At 42.0% G+C, this 24,079-nt stretch overlaps 1 protein-coding gene across 9 annotated transcripts in view; it reads right to left on the bottom strand.

Moving 5' to 3' along the window:
- MBNL2 (muscleblind like splicing regulator 2) overlaps positions 1 to 24,079 on the bottom strand; it is a 160,533-nt gene that overhangs the window by 37,109 nt on the left and 99,345 nt on the right. For all 9 annotated transcript variants that reach the window (XM_045480988.1, XM_045480934.1, XM_045480968.1 and 6 more), the window contains 3 exons: positions 19,286 to 19,450; positions 8,768 to 8,968; positions 5,736 to 5,999 (listed from right to left, as the gene is read on the bottom strand). In XM_045480988.1, the coding sequence (XP_045336944.1) occupies positions 5,736 to 5,999; positions 8,768 to 8,968; positions 19,286 to 19,450 (630 nt within the window). The remainder of the gene's footprint in view (positions 1 to 5,735; positions 6,000 to 8,767; positions 8,969 to 19,285; positions 19,451 to 24,079) is intronic.

Genomic DNA, 24,079 nt, shown 5'->3' with positions numbered 1-24,079 from the left:
CGAGATCAAAAGTATAGAGGTGCCAGGAGGTAAAGACGGGCAAGGTAGGCAGAAAGAAAGTGGGTGAGGAAAGGATTGAAGGCAGAGAAGAGATTTAGAATGTCCAACAGAGAAATGTTTGGGAAGGCAGTCTTAATAGAGGCCATCAAATAATATACAATGAGTGTTCTGGAAGTAGAATTACAACATTTTTAAAACCCAGAGAGCCTCACAATAAGAAAGCTTCTTTGTACTGGATATTCTTTCTTCAGACGGAAGTTCCCCATTATGTAACTTCCATGACACCACATTATTTAAGATCTTCTGTTGCTGCAGAGTCTTGACACTGCTTGATAATGCATTTCTTTAAGCTTAAATTCGTCTGTGCTAACTGTATAAGGCTGCACAGCCCGTTCTCACAAAGTGCACTGAGAACACAAACTCAGAATCAATTTGGTCTCAACGTTCTGGACTCAGTTCTTCTCTTCCCTTTTCCAGTCCTTGGGAGTTCCAAAGCAGGTCTACTGTTGGGTTGATTTTGTCTGCTATGCTAACTGGAAGAGTGATCATGTCTCCAAAGGATGGCATTTATGAATGAAATTTTGACTGAACAAAGCATCATTCAATGACGTCTCCAAGTAGAAGAAGAAATAGTAAACATGTCTCCCTAGGATCCTCACCTGGAAGGTTAATGCTCTTTTTTTTCTGATCTTAGATTGATGAAAGTTCATGTCCACAGAAATCAGAAGAACCTAGGAATGTGAGGACACTAAGAGCTCTAAACTGAGCTGGCCAGCATCTCCTTTTCTCCCACTGCATACTGTGAGTTATCTTTCCTAGACACAAATATTGTGTCTTTTCCTTTTTTTTTAAGTTTATATTTATTTATAAATAAATAAAACATCTCCCAGACAGGCTCTGCACTGTCAGCACAGAGCCCGATGTGGGGTTCCCACTCACAAACCATGAGACCGTGACCTGAGCTAAAGTCAAAAGTCGGGCGCTTAACCGACTGAGCCACCCAGGCGCCCCATATCATGTCTTGTCAAGGAAACAGTAAGTTTTCAAAGGTTGGGCATACATATTAGTATCTCACACACCTCATGCTTTGAAGCACATGCGTAGAATAAAGCTTAAAAAAATCTGTATGGATTAATAACCACGTTATAGTATGGCTTTGTAACACAGAGATACTCTGAGGTAGAAGAATGACTTGACTGCTGTCATATGTTTACCTACATTGAAAAGTTTTCAGGCTTAGACTAGACTTTAGAGATCACCAAGCATGGCTGGTCTTAGAAGCTTCCTTAGGTACCTAAGCAGAGAAAGAAGTTCTTTATTTGGGCCTCTACTATGTGCCGGACACTTGGCATCCATTCCTGCTGGCCTCAACAACGTTTTGGACCCTCTGCCCTTTCTGGATCACCTGCCGGTTTGTGTACATCCAGCCAGATATTTCCTTCTCTGGATCAAAGAACAACTCAACCGCGAGTCAAGGCATGCAAACCAAGGGCCCGTGCCAGGCATTGTGGGCAAAGACCAACTCTGAGGAGTCAGAAAACCCCGGTGACAATAATCAGAGCTGCTGCCTTCTTGTGGAAGAAAGGGATGTAGACAAATAGGATGGAATTCAAAGTTCCTGTACATGTTTTCTTGAACGGTTGAAGCTTATCTAGCTGACGGCAGCTGGCCCCGTTTCCTTTCACAAAACAGGACTCTCCCATGTAGCCCCATGTTGTAGGATTGTGAAGAAAGACGGCTTGCTTAAAGATCACATACCCTTTGTGTGAAAATTACCAGAGAGATGCTCTGTCTGCCTTGTTTTCACATTTAAAAAAATTCTGGTGAGGATGAGGCCCATGTTTTAAGACGTATTATGAAAGAATAAGGCTCTAAAGGAAATAAATGTCTCCTTTTCTGGAATCAAAGCTTTAAATGTGTTTCAGAGTTCAATTAATCAAAAGAAGGGGAAATCCCTGGACAATAATACAAACTGCATTACAGAAATTCTTTGTGTTCAGATATGGAGCCCAGGTGAATGGAATATTAAGATCTTCTGACTGCAATCATCACTCTCATTTGTTCTTTTAAGTAAGGAAATAAAATAAGAGGGTTTTTTTTTCCGTGTGTTGAGCAATCTTGCTCCTAGAGTAAGAATACTTTGACTTTACCCAACTGCATCTCAGTGGGTTCACATGAGCCTCTCGCTTCAACTAAAAAGACATGACAGACTCAATAATTTTCATGTCATTGTCAGAAAGAAGCTGGCTTTTCTTCTGAAACTACATTCCTTTGGCTTGTCTTTGACAATGTTGCAAGATCCCCTGAAATATCAGAACTCCAAATTTGGGTACAGTATAACTATCTGGGAAAATACGGTAACTACATATACTGACATCCACTGCAGTACCTCTATGCATCTTGGTAAGTGTGATGTGAAAATGTGCAGAAGGGCACGCGGAAGTGCACGCAGAGAAGGAGTCTTGACTTTAAAATACCAAGCTGAGGAAGGACGTGTTTGTGTAAATGCCTATGTCTTCTCTTATCCCCCCCAACCCAAGTCACCTACCATTGACATAGAGTGGCTACCTTGTTCCTTCAGTAACTGAAGTATAGATAGATAGATAGATAGATAGATAGTGGACATTACAATTGCTGCTTCTAATAAACAGCCAGATACAATCAAGGCTCAGATAAATTCAGGGCTTAGCCCTAAGGTCACTATTACTACCAGTGGCTTGTTGTACCAACAGGTATTTGAGATAGAGGGACTAATTTTTTCATATTCCCAGAACCTCGTCGCCTACCCCAGTGGCCAGAGATGGCTGTCGTGACCCAGGCTGAGCCAATCATAGCACGCTCGTACTCTAACCATGAAGACAGCCCCCAAAATGACCTTTCATTGATTTTTTAGTTTTTCTAATTAGAACTGCTGTAGTAGATACTGTTTTCTCTCTTCTCGAAAGACATAAGAATGTATCCCTATAGGTGTCTGGAGCCGTGGTCAATGTTGCATTGGAGAACTTGGTCTTAGAAAACAGAGTTGATACACCAAGAGGCAGAAAAGAGAAAAAAAGAGAGACCTACTGGTTTTCTAGTTTCTGGATGCAGGCATCCTGATCTCTGTTTTACTTCTACTCCCTTTGGAGGGCACCGCACGAAGTCCAAAGTTTTTATTTCAGCTACTTCGGTTGGGTTTTTGTCTCCTGCAACCGCAGTCCTCAGAGGAAAAAATGTGTTCTTTGGGCCTAACTGTCAATACACCGGTTAGGATAAATTGGGGCCGGCCTAAAACAATGATTGCAACGAAAACAGTTTTACTTCTTTTTTTTTTTTTTTTAAGTTTTTTATTTATTTTTGAGAGACAGGAGGGGGCAGAAAGAGAGAGATTGGGAGAGAGAGAATCCCAGGCAGGCTCCGCACTGCCATCCCAAGCCCGAAGTGGGGCTCGATCCCACAAACCATGAGGTCATGACCTGAGCTGAAATCAAGAGTCGGATGCTTAACCGTCTGAGCCACCCAGGCTTTCACTTCTTATAGGATGAGATCGTCACTAAGAGGATGGGAAGACAGATTCCACATAGGAGAAAGGTAGAAAAGACCTCACTTGCTCACTAGAAGAGTTCCTTTTCCATCAGCATTAAGTAACCAATTTACTCTCCTCCCCATGCCCACCCCCATTCGGTTCCCAATTACAATCAGTTTTGCAAACTGCTCTTTTACTAGAACAAAAGAGAGGGAGAATTTCTCTATATTGTACGACAGACACTCTCTCTTGTGGTTGCATACACCTGTGCATATATATAGAAACTCACACATTCAGAAAAATCACTGTTCTGTCCGGGGACATAAGACTAAGAAGATGTGAGGCAAAAGCACCAAAGCCTCAGAGACTGAGGAGAAACCATGGGAGACCGAGGACCAGTGCTCAAGCCTCTTGGGAACAGGATCCGATCGGAAGGGTCTGTGTGACCACGCACCGCGCCCTACGTGGTCATCACGTGAGGGCAGACTCTGTGCTCTTCTCTCTGTATCCCCAGCACTCACAGGGCCAGGCCTTTAAAAACATTTGTGGGAAGAATGTTGAATAATAGGAGCTTTTTACGTGTAACAGCTACGCTTGCATTTTGATCAGTTATCCAAGTGTGAGGTGGCAGTCGCTAGTTAGAATACTGTTTTATTAAAGTATACCTTTCATCTCTGAAGCCCCATCTGTCTCTTCCGAGGGAGCACTGGCCACCGAGTCTTTAGTTCCCCGCTGGGACCCGTTATGCATTTCCATCATCACGGAAAGGAATGCTGCTCTCACTAAACTCCAAGCTCCTTGAGGGTAAGGAAGCCTGCTTAATGTGTGTATGCTCCCAGCAAGTGTCTGCTGCATGGCAGGTCTCATTAAATGTTTTGGGGGCGCCTGGGTGGCTCAGTTGGTCAAGCGTCGGACGTCGGCTCAGGTCACGATCTCGCGGTTCGTGGACCTCGGGCTCTGTCTGTGCTGACAGCTCAGAGCCTGGGGCCTGCTTCTGTGTCTCCCTCTCTCTTTCTCTGTCCCTCCTCTGCCTGTGCTCTGTCTCTCTCTCTCTCAAAAATAAATAAACGTTAAAAAAAAACTTAAATGTTTTCAATGAATGAGTGAATGCGCAGTGTCTATCATATATTAAAGTGAGCTTCTGATAAGCCAGAGACCTCATGTTAAAACAAATTAACTAGAAATTTCTACAGCCTAGTGTGATGGTTCTCATGCTGCACAGGAGAATCCCATGAGAGTTTCCAAAAAAAAGGGCCACCGCCCAGGCCACACCCAGACAAATTAAATAAAACTTTAGGGGAAAGGACCGGTGTTGAAATCTTTTAAGACCCCTCAGGTAATTCCAAAACATAGCCACGTTTGAGAACCAGTGTTCCAGGCAGGTGCTTGTCAACTGTTAATGTGGATACAACCCCTCTTCAGCATATTTTAGAATTAGAATTCTGATCCCAAAGGTCTGGGGTGGGGCCTGAGAGCCTGGAGCTGTAACAGCTCCCCAGCCATGATGATGATGACGATGATGATGATGATGATGGTGAGGAGGAAGAGTGGAGAGGAGGAGCAGGAGGAGGTGGCAGAGACAGCTGGTCTCTAAGGGACAGTACAGTGACTCAGGGACTCCAGGCTGTGTTACCCGCCCCCTCCCCCCTTTTAAAGCACCAGTCAGTGCAGCTCCATTTTCATCTGTTTCGTGACTGGATGCTCTGCAGACAATTGCATTTACGGGGGAGGTGGGGGGGGGGATAGTTTGAAGGACGGGGTGGGGCGGGGGGAACAGGAGTCGGAAGAGCCCGTCACTGGTCACCTGTTGCTAGCCTCCCCGCCCCCAGGGCCGCGCAGCGCTCAGCCGCATTTCCCTCCGCTAAGCTCTGGAGCCCACCTTCCCGCCGGCGCCGGCCACGGAGCCCGCTCCCAGGAGGAGTCCAGGCCAGCGCAGGCCGGACTCACAGCAGGACGGGCCCCGGGGCGGGGCGCTGACGCCTCGCCGGGGTTCCCTGCGCCCGAGGGATTTACTTATTGTGCTGAAGGAGGGAAGGAGGGGGAAACAAAACAAAACAAAACAAAACGGGGGGGAAACAACAACAGAACTTAGGCAGCGGAGCAGCAGGAATAGCAGCCTTCCCTAGGTCCCGATCGTTTGGGAGAGCGTCTGAATCCCGCGGGGAAAGCGCCGCCCGGCGCCCAGGGCTCCCGGGCGGAGGAAGGTGCGCGGCGGGCGCGCCTCACTTACCATGACTGTGGCCGCGGCCGCGGCTGCCTGGGCGGCCACCGCCGCTTGGTTGGCTTGGTGCTGCGCAGCTTTGATTTTGGCCTGCAAGTGTGCAGGAGGGTGAAAATATTTGCATTTCTCCCTCATGCAACGCCCCTTTATGTAATCCATACAAACGGTTACTGTGTTGTCGTTTGTGTCGATCATGGTGCTGTCTGCGGGGTGTGCAAAGCGGCAGTCGGTCTCTCCCCGGGCACAGTTTCCTCGCTGGAACTCCCTGCATACCTAGGACACAGGGGGGAGAAGCAGACGATGCAGAAGAGAGGCTGATGGCCGCCGGGAACTACCTCTGCGAGCGCAGCCATTTAGGTTGAAAAAAACAAAAAAAGAATAAATGCTTTTCCTTTCTTTTAATGGGGGCTTTCGTGCCATTTCACTAGAAATTTGTTGTGCAGAGCTCAAGTAACCAGAGTCCCTGACAAACTAATTTGAGTTTTGCTTCGCCCTCTTTGCTGGGGTGGGACTCTGTTGAGAAAATAAGTCAAAATGCGCAGTTTTCGCTAAAATAACAAAAATCAACAAAGTCTCCATTTGTCCCTGGGCTAGTGTATATACATCTCTAATAATTAGGACATAATATATGTATTTAACGACATATAGTATATTAATTTGGACATCTGTAAGCACATCCAAATCTTTTCCTACTCTGACAACCCTGGGATGCCATAGTTTTTTGGTTGGTTTTTTTTGTTTTTTTGTTTTTGCACGGAGGGATAGTTTCCTCACAGGTCAAGCCACCAGGTCACAGCTATACAACTCCAGAAGGGATTGGGGGAAACAAGCTTGTTCCTTCTCCGAGGATGGCAAGTGGGTGGGGTGAATCTGAATACTCCTGTTTTCCCCTAGGACGCCCGGGCTCTAAAAAGATAACTTACGCTTATAATCATAAGTCAGAACAATCGAGGCCGAGACGTTGAAACTTGCATTTAAGGTCACTCTATTATTATTTTTGATGGCACCGGAAGAAGATAAAAAACAAAGAAAAGACAAAAAGGAGAGAAATATGGGAAGAAGGGGGAAGAAATAAGTGGAGGGGAGGAGGAATAGAGTTCCAAGTACTCATGTGTTGTTGCTATTGCTTTTTTAGTCCTTAATCCTTAGTTACCCTAAATGCTCCATCACCTAAGAATTCCGATGCATCAAGAGTTTATTGTATAAAGAAAATTTTCTTTAGAATTTAAAGCGCATTCTTGATTCTGCCCTGAATATCGATAATATAAGATGACACGACTGACCTATAGACATAACACTTAGGTTTATAAATATCATTAGCAGGACAGAACTACGAGTAAAACTGTAAGTTATTTTCCTTTTAGGCTCTAATTCCAAAGCCAGTAAGCGGTGGTTGGCATCTCGGTCATCAGTGACGTTCGTTATATGAAGGGTCACTGATGTGACAGTCAAGCTTTGTGACAGTCAAACTTACTTGGGAAATACAGTTTCACCGACCAGTGGCCAAGAGGGTTTGAAGGGTAAACAGAGAAGTCGCAAGATTGCTCATCATTTCCTCCTGCTTTGGATATAAGCCAATATTCCGATCTTTAGTTCATAAAATGTACAAGTAAAAATTACTAAGATGTTCCCATCAATTCCGAGTAAGCCTTCCTCTCTAAATGGAATCCTCCAGTCTGAGACCACATCAGAGGTACAGAGCAGCCGTCAAGCATTTACCAAGGGTCGCCGTGTGCAGGACAAGCCGGCTTCATTCCTGGCTTGAAATGAACTGCATGAAGACCTGCTAAAGTCGTTGTAAATTATTTTTCTATGTCTTTGTCTACCAGTCCTGTTGGGGAGGACAATTTGTTCCCAACTCGGCTGATTTAATTTGTTTTCTAAACCACACAGTCATGAACTGAACACTCCATGGGTCCAGCAGGTGGAGCCCCAAACACTTTTCTAGACCATGAAAGGTCTGTTCTATATTCACAGGGGCAGGCTAGATCAAAACAGCAGTGTTAGGGTCTTTAGTCTTTTCGTTCTGGGATTCATATGCTCCAGAGTGAGGCTGATACCAGGCAGCAACATTGTATTGCCCTCAAGATTTATTGGGTAAATATTTAAGCAAATGCACATTGAAAGAACATCTTCCAATGATCCAACGTAAAGCACTGTGTACATCCTAACCATACATATATCACCTAACAACTTAAATAGGTAATGGAATTAAAGGAGCTCTTTAAAAAATCTATCAGAATCTTTACACTACTGCATAAAGTGCTCTATTAAATATCACAGGATATAGTAGCTAAGATAAATCCTCTTACTCTGATTAAAGAGAAATTTTACCCAGTAAGGGTTGGCTTGACTCATGACTTAAGAATCATCTTCTATAATTATATGAACGTGTTTTCTTGACTTTTACCGAACACTTGAACTTAAGTTAAAGAAAATATCTCAATCAATACTTAATACGCCCAGCTTCCAGTTCCCCTGTTTACCAACAGTACAACCAGGGCTGATATTCTGGAACGTTCCAATATAACCATATTAGCTCTTAAAATATTGAAGTGTGATCATACCAAATGGTCAATAGTCATAGTTCCACTTACCCCTACCCCTGTCCCCAGGTGTTTCAAATTCTTCTGATTTGGCCATTCTCAGACCTTTCCAGGAGCCATGAAAGGTTAATGCCAGCACAGCTGGAGGCCTTCAGGAGCCATCTCTATGGCCTACACAGTGATTGATTCAGTGTTCCACTGGTTGTTAAATATTTTGCCCCTGAACACACATTCCAAACAGCTGAATTTTGTTTGTGCTAAACTAATTCTTTCCCTACAGACTAATTTCCTTTATAACTCTGCCTTAAATTGAAACCACAGAATTACGAATGCATGGCTTTTAGATGAATGTGTGTGTGTGTGTGTGTGTGTGTGTGTGTGTGTGCGTGCGCATGGCTGTTTTGCAAGACTGAATTAATATCTTATAAGCATTCACTTACACAGAAGTACACTTCTACCCCAGATGCATCTCAAACCACAAATATAATGAAGTACCTCCAGTTTGTCAGTCCTGAGAAGTTTCTGAGTTGCAGTTGAGCCCGGGACAGTGACGGGTGGACTTCCGGGAACAATAACGGGTGTGGTGGGTAGAATTTCCGTTGGGACTAACCCAACTCCAGGGGTTACAGGTGCTAAGTAAGGAGCAAAGCTAATCGCCGTATTTGTCCCTATTGCGGGACCTACAGGAAAAGTGGGCTGTTAAAGGAAGACAACACAGGACAAAGATTTCTTTAGAATAAAACTTTAAAAAGTCACCAGTAAGTGTCATTTGAGCAAAACTTACTCACCATACACAAGACCTTTTGTGTTACTTGCGTAAATCGATGCTGGCCTGTGAAAGTTCATTAGATTGCCTGTTTTGTTTTGCTTAAAAAAAATAATATCCATGTATATCCTCTCTTCCTAAAACCATAGAAAACCATGCGAGCACATTATAGAAACCTAATTACAGGGAACGGATTAAATTTTTATTCCTATGAAAGTTTTCTCAAGAAAAAACAATAATTCTCACTGTCATTGCTCATCATTCCAAACAGTGAATGTTATAACAGGAAGGGGGTAAACCTATGGAAAACTGACTCCTAATCTTTGATTTCTCCTCCTTGCATCTCAAAAAAGGACAGGAGGAAAGAAAAACCTTGATTAGAGCCTGATTTTCAAGTTGATCGAGTACATACATTCTCAAAAATTGGGGATTATCTGGGACTGTATTTGCTCTGATTCAGCATCATGTTCCCACATTCCGTCACTAGCCTGTATGTAGTGTTCATATGGACCTGCTGTTTCTCGGTCCAGTTCAACTGTGTCTAGATCTAACCTTCCCCACCTAAAAGGTTGGATGAGAGAACATGAACTTTTTAATTGGCCAATTTTTCAACTGGCCACAAAAAGTTGGTTTGGTTTCCTAGGTTAAAATCAATGCAGCAGCGATAAAGGCATACCGTCCTTCATTTAAACTTCTCGATCGCTACACTCCTTGTCCAGAGATAAGAAAGAACTGCGCTAGGGGGTTGATGGGATAAGAATTTTTAAAAGCCCCACCTAAAAATATGCTTTCCAGAAAGGAAATAATGTAAGAGAACAATAAAGTTTGCTTCACTTTTCTAGAACCAATGTTAAAAGTGTAAGACGCTAAAGATTTTTGTTAGAATGAATTTTACACTAAATTGTCCCTGAACGGTTTTATTGGTTGGTTGGCTTTTTAGCTAGTTGGTGACTTGTACCCTCTTTATTTTTAGGAGCAGTTTGCAGATATTTGCAATCACGTGTTAATGCAGTTTTCTAATAACCAAACTGTGCTCTCGGCCATGTCACGCTACCCCTCTATTTATATATTGTGAGTAACATTCTTGTTTTCTATTTACGGCTCTGAATGAGTTGTTGAACATATGGGAAAAATAACAATCTATGTTTATTATTAAACAAATTTTTTGTTGACAGCAATAACAGAAAAATACCTCTTATGGATGCTCATGTTAGAAAACAGTGAATTACTGATAGTTTGTTCAAGGAGTTCTCAGAGGTTCTGGAGGTCTTTAGCGAAGTGGCTGGGGGCTGTGAGAGGTGATTCTAATGGCCTGCGAGCGCTGTTATAGCCCTCCCACGAGGAGCTCTTAGATCTTTATGGCTCAGACATCAAATTCACTTTGGGACAGGGTTGCAACATGAGGTCTCAACATGGGAAATAGATGGCAGTTAGGATTTTTTTTTCTCCCAAATTTTATATGTGTATGTTTTCCATTTTCAACCCATTGAGCCATAATTACAGAAAGTTGCGGTTTTCAGTAACTATAGTTTTTATGAGTTAGCGCCATTGAAAAAAAGCCAAGTGATTTAAATGGTATGACTATCTAATGTTAGAATTAAAAAAAAAAATCAACTCTGAAAGGTCATAAATCACAACAGATCAGGGATTCAAAGAACCAGCTAAATCAGAAATGCCTGAGGGGAATTTCATATATAGAAATATCGCCAGACTCGATAGGTCTAGGCAGGGACCCTGAAATTTGCATTTAAAAAAACTTACTATGTGATCTGATGTGTAGCCCAGTTTGAGGACCACTGTCATAGATGGAGAGTGAAAATAGGTATTAAAACACTTGTACTGAATGTGTAATTTAACACAGAGACCATTATCAAAGTAAACATTTAAAGAAAACAGCCCTCCCCCACAGGCCCGTTTTTGATTTTCTGCAGCAGCAAATTCCCAACCCTCCCTCTTGTGGATCATTTGAAGCCAGGGTCAGTGTGGTGACATAAATACAGGTTGTACCTTGACTGTCAGTGGGATGTCAGAACCTCAAAACTCATTTCCTGAAACCTTTTTGGATATCAATAAATCTATTAAAATCAGAAAAATTTTGCTTTCCAAAATGTAAATTACTTGTTCATCTAATTTAATGATCTAAAATGAATGTTGCAGGGGTGCCTGGGTGGCAGTCGGTTAAGCGTCCGACTTCAGCTCAGGTCGTGATCTCACAGTTTGTGGGTTCAGGCCCTGTGTCGGGCTCTGTGCTAACAGCTCAGGCCTGGAGCCTGCTTCAGATTCTGTGTCTCCCTCTCTCTCTGCCCCTCCCCTGCTCATGCTCTGTCTCTCTCTCTCTCTCTCTGTCTCAAAAGTGAACATTAAAAAAAAAACAAACCTTAAAATGAATGTTGCAGTTTACTGATGATAGCTGTCACATAGCTCAGAGAGAGTATTATTTCAAAAGAAAAACACAAATTTTAGACCGAGAATGATCTGGATTCAAATCCCGAGCTCTGCCAGTGAACTGTTTTCCTAGGCAGTGAATTAACCTCTCTGAGCTTTAGTTCTCTCAAGGAAGTAAAACCAGTTGACTTGAAAAGTTGGGCTGAACAAAGTGCTACCTCTTCCCCACTTCCCATGGTCAGAACTCAGCAAATAGCAGGTGTCATGAGTAGAGTAAAAATTGGTATTAATAAAGTTTTCCCCCCAAAATCATCCACTGATTCTATAACAGGTATATAATCAGCATGGCGATATAATAATAGAGGTATAAACTCTTATTTAATGATAGCAAATGTTTTCTCCTTTTTGAAATATGGGCTGGGGAAAATACCTATTTTCTTTCATGTGAAGCTGACAGTTAAAAGTTGATAGGACAGATTCAATGAGATGTTTTCTCTTTTTTTAATACAGTGTTTTTGATTGAAGGTGATTAGTAAAAAAAAAAATAGTTATAGTCATTCTCAAGACGGGCACTCCATTATTATTGTTGACAGTGCTGCCTTACGCGTACATAGGAGCCGCTGTTTCCAAAGCACTGTCACACACACTGTCTTCTTTAACCTTCTCCTTATCCGTGAGGAGCAAGTGTGGCATCACAGTAGGTGGAAGCAGGTTGGACTATAGACTCAATAGATCACCCAAGGTCAATGCTGCTGAGGCAAAGCACTCAGGACTCCTGACTCCCAGGCTGGGGCTATTTCCATTCTTCTGCACTCCCTAGATTTTTTTTTTTTTTTTTTTTTTTGGTAATTTCTTAAAACAGAAAAGGGGAGGAAAAAAACCCCGGCCGCCCTGATGTGTTTGAGTGTAAAGCCAGAGCCTTGGCGGGGAGCCCTGTCCCACAGTCAGCTGGTGCCTTCTCCAGACGGGAGGGCGAGGCTGCTCTGAACAGCAGTGCCGCTGCCCTGGAAGAGTGGATCTCAGATCCCGGATTCAAATGAAAACTCCCCAGGTAGAGTCCGGGCTGACACCGCGTCCTCGCGTCTGAATTCAGTGCTTCGCTGCAGCTAAGAGAGAGGTGGCATCTCCAGATGATTCCGTTCTGCACACCACCAGCTAGAGCCCCGGGGGAGTCGGCCCCGTGCTCTGTGCAGAACGGCTGCTGCCAGGCTGTCTGAGATGGGATCCATTTGGTCCCCGGCATCGCTCAGAACGAGCGGCCGCCAGAGAGGCCAGAAGACCAGAGCTAGAGTCTCGTGGGAGAAGATGGCTTCTGAAATGCTGGCCTTGCTGTTTCTAACCTCTGTTCTTTACTTCACGCTCCTGTGTTTCTCTCTCCTTAGCGTTTCACATGTTGGTCTTCTTGTTCAGTGCACTATACCAGTAGATCCAGGTTCCAAGATCCATTCTCTCTCTCTCTCTCTCTCTCTCTCTCTCTCTCTCTCACACACACACACACACACACACACACTCAGCACGCGTTCTTTGATATTTTGTAGTGGCAAGGAAGGATCAGTGCTGAGCAGTAATGACTAAGTGGCCTGGGGTGTTTTATGGTTCTAAAATTTAGTCAATTGACTTTTTAAAACAGGAGCGTGAGAGTTCATACATTTAGAAAGCTTTCACTTCAAAGGGTAGGTATTTGGCACTCAAACTGAAAGGCTTAAAACATGGCATCCCTTAAGCCTCCTCTCTTTACTTCCAGAAGCATCTCTGGAGGGCAGAATACTCAATGCAAGACCTTGTCCCCAAGGACTGGGTTGTATAGGCTTTTAAATCTCTATCCTCCCCCACCCCCACTTCTTTTTCTTTTCTTTTTTTTTTTTTAAATTGAGGTAATACCGACATACAACATTCTATTAGTTTAGGGAATACAACACAATGATTTGATATTTGTATATATTGTGAAATGATCACCACAGTAAGTCATTAACATCCATCGCCACATGTAGCTGCAGAATTTTTTTCTTGTGATGAGAACGTTTAAGATTTGTTCTCTTAGCAACTTTCAACTATGTAATACAGTATTCTTAGCTGTAGTCCCCATGCTGAATAGTACGTCCTCACGAATTTCTTTCTTTTCTAATAACTGGAAGTTTGTACTTTTGACCCCCTTTACCCATTTTGCCAGTTCCTCTCCTCTGCCTCTGGCAACCAGCAATCTATCTGTATCTATGAGCTTGTTTTTTGTTTTGTTTTGTTTTGTTTTTTAGATTCTATGTACAAGTGAAGTCATATAATATTTCTTTTCTCTGTCTGACTTATTTTGCTTAACATAATATAATGCCCTCGTGGTCCACTCATGTTGTTGCAAATGGCAAGATTTCATTCTTTTTTATGCCTGAATAATATTTCATTGTTTATATATATCACATTTTCATTATCCATTCATCTGTTGATGGACACTTGAGTTGCTTCCATATCTTGGCTGCAGTGAACATAGGCGTGCAGATATCTTTCCAAGTTAGTGTTTTCATTTTCTCTGGATAAATACCCAAAAGTGGAATTGATGGACCATGTGGTAATTCTATTTTTTAAATTTATGAGGAACCTCCATACTGTTTTCCATAGTGACTGTGCCATTTCACATTCCCAATGCAATGGATTTCCTTTTCTCCACATCCTGGCCAAACTTGGTACCTCTTATCTTTTTGATAATACCAGTTTAATAGATGTGAGGTAATATAGTGTTTTTTATTTGTAAGTCTCTGATGATTAGTGATATTGAGCACCTTTTCATGTACCTGTTGGCCACCTGCATATCTTCTTTGGAAAAATGTCTATTCAGATCTTCTGCCCATTTCTTAAATGGGCATAGGATTTTGTGTGCTTGTTTGATATTGTGTTGTATGAGTTCTTTATATAGTTTGGATATTAACCCTTTATTGGATCTATGATTTGCAAATTGTTTTTCCAATTCCATTGATGCCTTTTCATTCTGTGGCTGGTTTCTTTTACAGTGCAGAAGCTTTTTAGTTTGAAGTAGTCCCACTTGTTTATTTTTGCTTTTGTTGTCTTTGCTTTTGTTATCAAGTCCAGAAAATCATCACCAAGACTGATGTCACCACTTGTATTTTCTTTTAGGAAAGGAGCTTAATGGTTTCAGACTTTACACTCAGGTCTTTAATCCATTTTCAGTTAATTTTTGTGTGTGGTGTAAGAAAGCGGTCCAGTTTCATTCTTTTCCATGTGGCTGTCCAGTTTTCCCAACACCATTTATTGAAGAGACTTTTCCCATTGTATATTCTTGGCTCCTTTACTGCAAATTAGTTGACCCTATGTGAGTGAGTTTGTTTCTGGGCTCTCTGTTCTGTTATATTGATCTATGTATCTGTTTTTATGCCAATACTATAGTTTCGATTACTATAGCTTTGTGACGTAGTTTGAAGTCAGAGAGCATGATACTTCCGGCTTTGTTCTTCTTTCCCAAGATGTCTTTGGCTATTCAGTCTCTTTGACTCTATATAAATTTTAGGAATATTTGTTCTAGTTCTGTGAAAAGTGCCATTGGAATTTTGATAGGGATTATTTGAATCGGTAGATCCCTTTGGGTAGAATGGACATTTTAACAATATCAATTCTTCCAATCCATGAGCATGGGCTATCTTCCTACTTATTTGTGCCTTCTTCAATTTCTTTCATCAATCTTGCGTTGGTGGTATAGTGGTTAGCATAGCTGCTTTCCAATTTCTTTCGTCAATCTCATATAGTTTTCAGTGTACAGGTCTCTTATCTTCTGGGTTAAATTTACTCCTAGGTATCTTATTCTTTTTGATGCAGTTGGAAAGGAGACATTTTTCTTATTTTTTCTTTCTGAGAGTTCATTATTAGTGTATAGAAAGATGACAGATTTCTGTGTATTGATTTTGTATCCTACAATATTAGTGAACTCATTTTTTAGTTCCAACCACCAACTTCTTTATCTTGAGTGTACATATGAAGGTTGTGTGCTGGGGGAGGTGCAGTGTGTGAGGAAGGAAAGGAAAAGAATTACTCCCATTAGGAACTGGGGAGAGAAAAACTGCCAGGAGGAAAAATTTAAGGGGACTTTCAAAATACAGTCAATTGGAGACATAAAAGGAAAGAATGGTTTGTGTTTTCATTCGGTAAGTATTTAATGGTTTAAACATTGTACAAGGACACTGTGTGCACATTTACTGAACTTAAACCCTAATGGGAAAGAACAAACAAATAAAATTACAATTTATTTTTATGGATAAGCAGAAATGAGAAGCCCTTACTCATAGTGATGGAGATTGGTGGTAGGTCACAGGGGATAGATTTGGAGTCCTTATGCATAAGATGAAGTTAACATGTGAAGAGCAGTAGGATAGATACTTCCAGCAAGATCAAAGGCCATGAGGCAAGCAAGAGCTTTGTGTATGTGTGGAACTGAAAGTTCGGTTTTAGTGAACACAGAAAGAGTGGCCCATGATGAGTTGGTGAGCTGATGGGACCAGACCACAGATGACATTATAGATCATAGTCATGGTTACATATTTGGCTTCGTCTCTAATGAAATGGGAAGGCACTGCAGGGTTTTAAGTAAGGGAGTGGTATGATGCATTTATGTGTTAAAAATATTCCTCTGGTTGCCATATGCAGAATACACTGGAATAAAGCAAGAATGGAAATTGAGAGATTAGAAAAAATGCTTCCAAGGTATTTTGAATGAAAGATTGATGGTGGCTCAGATGGGAGTTTGGGGAGTTCGAGAAGGGAATAGACTTGAAAGCAGATATGACAGGACTTGCTGATGAACTGGATGTGAGAGAATCTGCTTAATTTTGGTTTTGAAGCTGCCGGTTGCATTTACTGAAATGGGAACTTAGTCAGATAAAGAATTTGGAATTAACCATGTCAAGTTCCAGGGAGAAATTTAAAGGTGAGTCCAGTAGGAAGTTAGATATGCGAGCCTGGGGCTCAGAGGAGAGGTCTGGAAACATATTTGGGAGTTCTCAGCCTGCAGATGATTTACAGCCATAGGAATGGATGCAACCATGAAGGAGAGGGCCAATAAAAGAAATGTCCAGTGCTGGGAACCTCAATGTAGAGCAGCTTCAACATACAGCAAAGGAACATAATGGGCAACATCTCCAGCCTTTTCCAGAAGAGGAATACAGATTAAAGAAGAAGGAGCATTCCACAAAGGAGAGGTTGATTACATATGTTGCATATGGCTAAGCGGTCAAATGAACACAATGAAAGCAAAAGTGACCACTGGTTTAGTAATATGGCGGGCGGTGGTGAGATAGTGAATGGATTAGGTCTAGGGTGGATGGAAGTCAGAGGGAGTGGAAAAAATATCCACCGTTTTTTTTTTTTTTTTTTTTTTTTAGAGAAATTTAGCTTAGAAGGAAACCTAAAAATGGCGTGGTTCTTCTACTCCCATGTTTATCAGTTTATTTGTCTTAAGCAATTCCTGCATGTATTAGTTTCTTGTAGCTAGTCTGAGAAATTTCCACAAACTTGGCAACTTAAAACAACACAAAATTATCCTTTGATTGTTCTGAGGGCCAGAAGTCTGAAGTCAGTTTCACTGGGCCCAAATCAAGGTACTGGCATTTCGTGCTCCCTCTGAAGACTCCAGGAAAGAATCTATTCCTTGTCTCTTCTATCTTCAGGTGGCAGCTGGCATTCTTTGGTTTGTGGCCTCGTCACTTGTCTCTGCCTCTGTGGGCACATTGCTGTTCTCTTCTGTATGTGTCAACTCTCCTTCTGCCTCTTTCTCATAAGGATACTTGTGATTGCATTTATTTCAAGAGGATTGCCCCATCTCAAGATGCCTAACTTAATCATATCTGCAAAGACGACTTGGTTTCCTTAGAGGTGACATGTACAGGTTCCACGTACCTTTCAGGGCCATTATTTGGCTTACTATACTGTACGACGTCACTAACGCATTCTTGAGATTCTGAAGTTATTTGTAGAGTTGATGATTTTTAAGTTTATGACACTTTTCATTCTGAGATTTCTTGTGATTTAGAAGCCTCTACTAAAATATTTAAATGTAATATGAAATGTAATATAAATATTAAATGTAATATTAAATGTCTTTTTCATAGACAAATCATGATTATTAACTTCTAATTAATATTTGAGACAATATATAAACATAACTTTCAAAAATGATTTCAACTAACAGCTAACAACGGGAATGGGCTTTTCTTATTAACATTGCCACTGTTGGGGGGGGGTCAATCTTTATGAATTCTAAATAAATAAGAAGTGAATGATTAAAGTGAGTGAGACAGACACACAATACCGTGTGACTATGTTGATCTCGATGGTTCCAAATTTATTCCTACAGACATTATTCAAGACGAAAAACTAAATTATTTTAGCCTTAGGTAATTTAATAAAATAATTTATGTGCGAACATCAATAGAGAACCATAAATTATACATGTGTGTGTGGTTTTAAACAGATCCACTTAAATGCCTATATTTGGTGTTAAATGTATGCAGAACTCTGTCTATGTTGTCCTTACATTTAGGCTCCCAACTACTCATCCTTTGGGATACAGTTATTTGGGATTTTCTCCAAGCAGCATTTCTTGCCTCATTCAAAATCATAATTCCCTGTGCCTGAATCTTACCTCGCCCTTCTCATGACTCTGTCTACCCCCCAAAGACTGTATCTTATTATTGCTGGATCCCCATGCACCTGGATTTTGCCCCCCGCCCTCTGGGCAGAGCTGGGTCCTGGCTACTTTGTCCTGTCCACCATTCTTGAGCAGAAGCACCAGCAGAGCTAAGGATCTGCCCAGATTCTCCCTTCACCAGGGCCTTCCCACCCTCCCCACCTCATCCCGCAGACACTCAAGAAAGTACATCTCAGCTGCAGCGTCCTTTTTAATTTAGCAGCCTTCAATCACAAGGACTTTTCACACAATAAAGACTAATTTTTAAACAATAGTCTTTTGTGTATGTACTGCTTTAAAAAAGCAAGTATCTCTCACTTTACTGGCTTTGTTGTGTGTGTGTTTTTTTAAAATTAGCTTGTTTTTGACAAATAATTCACAGATGTAAATGAATTCCACTGAAGCCCAATGCGCTCCTTTCCCCCAGGGCCTCATTCCTAAAACAATTTCCAGACCTTTAAGGAAATACTTTCAAACACTGAAATCAGGGAGAAAATATGACACAATACATATTCAAAGCCTGAACTCCCTTGAGCATTTACTCTTGGGGCCCTGGCCACAGCGCCACACCCTTCCCAGGCCTCTGAGAGGCAGCGGAGTGTGGGTGGCTAAGGCAGCCTCCTCTCTGGCTGCTGTGGGGCTTCAGGCCCAGCACACTGCAGACAGCGCCCTGCTCCCAATGTCTGAGCCCCAGTGCCCGACCCACAGCGTATTAGCTGCAAGACATCGGGTAAATGGTTCAGCCTCTCGGGTTTCTCCCTTCGCTCATCCTTAAAATGACGCCATTGAACGGAAGAGTCCACCTGCTAGATTGCTAATAACGTGCTAGGCATCGAAACCTGCTCTTCACATAGATCATCACTTCGTACTCTAAATGAAAACGTCGAACTCTTTCTGTTCTAAGATGGTTCAAAGGTGGAGTTTACCGGTGAGCCCGAGTTGGGAGGGACACAGATTTCCCAGACACTGCTTAGAAACTGTCTTTGCCTACTGTTTCCACACACGCTTTTTCCATTTAAATAATTTCAAAAACCCTATTTTCAGAAACCATTTAGCTTCAAAGCTATTTGCTTTAATTGTAGCCAGAGACAAAGTAGAGCGAGGCCGTTTTAGGTCAATGTGGCGCTGCCCGTACCAACACTTTAATCATCAAGCCCATCATTAGATGCGATGTACTCACCACTGGATGGAGTGGGGTTCCTGGAAACATAAATTGCATCTGCTGGGCAAGCATCGCTGCAGCAGTTTTTTGCTGGATCAAATTGTTCCTCCCATTAATTTCTAGTTGAGTTTTTAAATGTGTTGGAGGATGAAGATACTTGCAGTTTTCTCGTGAACAACGGCCCTGTAAAACGAATGTTTTGGTTTTAGGACTGTTAGGAGTCGTTTTCATCTATTGTCAACCATTTCACAATCGCTCCATGTAGACAAAGGCAAGGAACCCGTGTGTGAGTGTGGGCGTGTGTGCGTGTGCGCACGCACGCACCCTCCCGTTGGAACATACAACAGACTTGGAACATACAAGGAGTGAATCAGGCATTAGGTGATTATCAATCTTGCTGAAACCTGTTCAGCAGAGAAGCTTCTTGAGATATTTTTTTTCTGTTGTTCTTTCTAGCGGATTCCCACTCTGACAACAGACTCTAAAGGAATGTGAGGGCTAGGAGGAAAGGCAGACCCTTAGCCTAGGCAGTGTGGAAGGCAAGCAGAGGAACATATTTATCGGGACTTATCAAAAGGAGTCTTTGAACTTGCTCTGCATTGGTTTGTGCATGACCAAATATGAATAATCATGTACTGAGTGTGTGCAGTGGGGACAGTAATACTAATTCCTTGAAATGTGTGTTCCACATTGGCTGAAGATATCCCTAATTCAAATCATTGAAGGAGACGCAATGGAAGTATAGGAGTGGACCTTTCTTAGTAATCGATGCATTAATGAAATCTCCAGGCATAAACTCAGATCATTACCTGCGGCTAATTTGTTTGGTACACAAAAGTGGTTACCCCATGCCCCTGTCCTGCTCCCATGACGACTGTATCAAATGTAGTGTCCGAAGAGTGCTTATGGCTAAAGTAACATTTGGATGTTAAAGTTGGCCCAACAGCAACAACAAAAAATAATAATTGGGTGGCAGTTGTGCATAAAACCCGTCTTGGAGAGTAATCGCTGATGCAGGGTTCATACTGAGTTCCCAAGTTTCCCGAAGTACCGATCGAGACAATCATGTTAACGTGTGACTCATGCAATTTCTGGAGAAAGAAGGGCAAATACTCTTTTCTTCTTTACAAGAGCCAACTGGTATGAGTATTATCATTCCCTAAAGAATTAGTCTATTTGCAACCAAGAGAATATGGCTTTGTTTACCAGATATAAAAATGATTTTAAACAGCAAGCTTGGTGGATCTGGAGAAACAAATTTGTTTATAGTCATCCTAATTCTAAACATCTGGAGTTCTCACTCTGTCTCCCACTAATTCCGGCTGCACTTTTGGCTGTGTTGGCTCCCTCTCCAGTCTGAGCCTTTCCCCACCGCAGTGGAGAGGGGGCAGATGTCAGTCGTGGGCTCAGTCCTAGTGGTCTGTGGTCATCAGCCAATGCTGTCCTCAGGCTCTACTCTTAGCAGCATGAAAGGTTGTGTCACCCACTGAGTGTAGGACATAGTCAGGTACTGGGGACATCAGAGGGAATTGGTCACATTTCTGCTAATAAAATTCTATAACAATGGTTATATGTCAGTGTGTCCCCTTGGTCTCAGGCTCATATTGTGAAGGTGTCATGCAGCTTCCTATGTGTGAAATTGCCATCCCCGGTCAACTATTGGAAGGTCTATTGTGAAGACAGATAGACTGAAACCACAATGAAAGAGAATGTAAATCAAAGTGGTCTAGGAATCCCTTTCTTTCTCTCTCCATCTCCTTTTGTTTGCAATTCTGGGGGATAGTTTTTATCCTCACTTCACTTCGCTCTTTGTTTTGTGATGTCCCAGGGTCCCTCCAGCCCTACCAACTTGCTTTAGGTTTCTCTTTGTTTATTTCCCTTTCTGTCCTCCTTGACAATTGCCTGCAAGTTTCTGTTTGCTAAAATCCAGTCCCGCAGAGGCATTCGTATCGGGCCAGCTCCTACAACACAGACGTGGGGCCAGTCTCTGGATTGGCTGCCTCTCTGCCAAGTGCCCACATACACTCCTATCATCTGTGATGGGAGGTGGTTCATGGGATACAGGACGTAGCTGCTGCCCATCAGCAGGGGTGGAGGCGGATTAAACAGAACGATATTTCTTGTACAGAAGATAACGCACCTCAGGCTCCTCTGTGACAACCTCAATCCACACTCTTTCAGCACAATCATTTGACCTGGAGGCTGACCCCAGCAAGGCTCAGGTATACAGAGTACCTTTACAGGCCTGTGTGCACAGACATACGGCTGGGCCCAATGCGGGGGATTTGGGAAAGTAGAGTTCCATGGAATGGTGAAAGAATTTGTGACATGTCTACACTTCTACCAATCTGGCTCTTCGGTGTTGCTCATTCATCTAATTGTCCATTTGAGCCACTGGTCTTCTAATGTAATCCTTTGTAACTACATGTAAAAATTTCGATTAGGCTAGAAAAATATGGTTTTCTTGTAAATGCTATTATCTTTTGATAACAGCCGGGACACTTAAGGAATGGTATAAACCATTTTCAGCCAAGAGAACATGATTTACAACATCAAATTAGTAATTTATTGATGGGACCTTCTTTTTCATGAGAATTAATGTAATTTCCTAGTGTTCTCATTTACACATTCGGAGTAAGGCGTATTATTGATCACCCAAGTGCCAGGCAATTTATACACGGTTATCTCATTTTCCCCTTACAACAGCTATCATGATCCCCATCTTACAAAATACCAAAGGGGTTCACAAATAATTAAGGAACTTTCCCAAGGTCAGCTAATGGGTAAGTGGTAGAGCCGGATTCTAAATTCAGGTCTTCCTGACTCAATTACATCACTCTGCCAAGCTAGTTATTGGCAATAGTTAAAATCTAGGAAAGATTAAAATCTAGTGATAAAATAACATGGGCACATATATATAATATAATAGTTAGAATGCATAACACAATTTAACATATAGTAAAATATATATGAGAATTTGGGAATAGAAAAGATTATTTGCCTTGGTCTATTCCTTGGTAGTGGTCTGTCCTTCGGTGGGGGGATAAAGAAATGGTTAAGCTCACAGGCTCTGGAGGCAGACTCCTAGGCACATAACTTGGTTCTGTCCCTCCTCACTGCATAACTTTGAGCAAATTACTTGAATTTCTTGTGCATCAGTTTTTTTAAATCTGTACAATAAAAACAATTGTGTTTTCCTCTAAGGGCTGTTGTGGGATTAAATAAATTAATACATGCACAAGGTTTAGAGGTACATCTTCCTGGTACATGGTAAGCGTTGAGTAAATGTTGTTAATATTACCAAAAAAGAGAAAATATTTACATATGGCATTTTATTTACAATAAGTATGGATCACATTTAATTGCACTGGCTTTTTGGTTCTTCTGTGGAATAGAGTTTTACTTAAAAACTTGATGAGGGGCTCCTGGGTGGCGCAGTCGGTTAAGCGTCCGACTTCAGCCAGGTCACGATCTCGCGGTCCGTGAGTTCGAGCCCCGAGTCAGGCTCTGGGCTGATGGCTCAGAGCCTGGAGCCTGTTTCCGATTCTGTGTCTCCCTCTCTCTCTCTCTGACCCTCCCCCGTTCATGCTCTGTCTCTCTCTGTCCCAAAAATAAATAAACGTTGAAAAAAAAATTTAAAAAAAAAAAAACTTGATGAAAGCTACTTAATTATGCTTATTCAAGTATTTTATATTTAAAATTATTTTCAGTTCTACAGGGTATTTCTGCAAGTACCCATACTTAAAGACACACCCCTGCACCATAGTTCAATCTAGCGTAAATATTTTGAAGCATGTTGCACCATAGATGTTTGGGGCATACTAACTCAAGAACTGGGAAAATCCAGGCAGAATCTTAGTAAAGGATCCTACAGGACTCTAAAATCCTAAAGGAAAAGCTACTGTCAAAACATAACGAGCTATTTGACACAGTAAACAATTTGTAAGGAAGTTTTTGTTAAGGCATACGATTCGTGGGATACGCATCATCGCACAAAAACTGTTGATTATCATAGCAAGTTGTCATAACCGAATGGGAGAGGGCAGCGTGCAGAAATGTAAAGTGTCTTTGTTTGTCACTGTGAAACACAACAGAAGTGTCAAAAGTAATGTCTCCTGATTTTAGTCCAAGAAATAAAGATAAAAATGTCTTGGAAAAGTCTTCCTGTGGCCGCTAGGATGTTTTTTTGTTTTGTTTTGTTTTATTTCAACTCTTCCTCCTTTTTAGTTCTTGGTTAAACACTGTTTCTGGGGAAATGAGAGAGGTAGACCATTCGGCTACTGTGGGATGGAGATCCGAGGATGCCATTGCAGAATCTGTGTGAAGAGTCTTAGGGAAATAAGCCTCAGGAGCCCAGGCAAAGGCAGGCAGATGGGACCATAGGAGGGGCCAATGTGGGGATCAAAGCTCCTGAGACCTTAGCTTCAGGTCGTATGGAAACCATAAGTGGTCTGGATCACATTCACTATTGTTCTTCGTGTACTTTCAAGCTTGGGTCTCATTCATTCATTCAACAAATATTTATTGAGATCCTACTATGTGTGTGCCAGACATTGTGGTAAGCGCAACACCCTGCCTACCTTCCTAACGCCTGCAGTCTAGGGGTGAACAAGGGTACTAACCAAATAACGACACCCATAAATGTATAATTACAGATTGTGATACGTGTTCTGAGGAGAACGCTGAGACAGGAGAGTGGGAGATGGTCAAAATTGAGACAGGTGGGTCAGGGAAGGACGCTGAAGAAGTGACATTTACACTGAGACCCAAAGGATTTGAGAAGGAATGAGGCAAAGGAGTGAGTGGTGCCTG

Source organism: Leopardus geoffroyi, chromosome A1 (genome assembly GCF_018350155.1).
Source record: "Leopardus geoffroyi isolate Oge1 chromosome A1, O.geoffroyi_Oge1_pat1.0, whole genome shotgun sequence".
NCBI classification, from domain to species: domain Eukaryota; kingdom Metazoa; phylum Chordata; class Mammalia; order Carnivora; family Felidae; genus Leopardus; species Leopardus geoffroyi.
The sequence above is the reverse complement of the archived record's forward strand: the minus strand, read 5'-3'. Positions and strand labels throughout refer to the sequence as shown.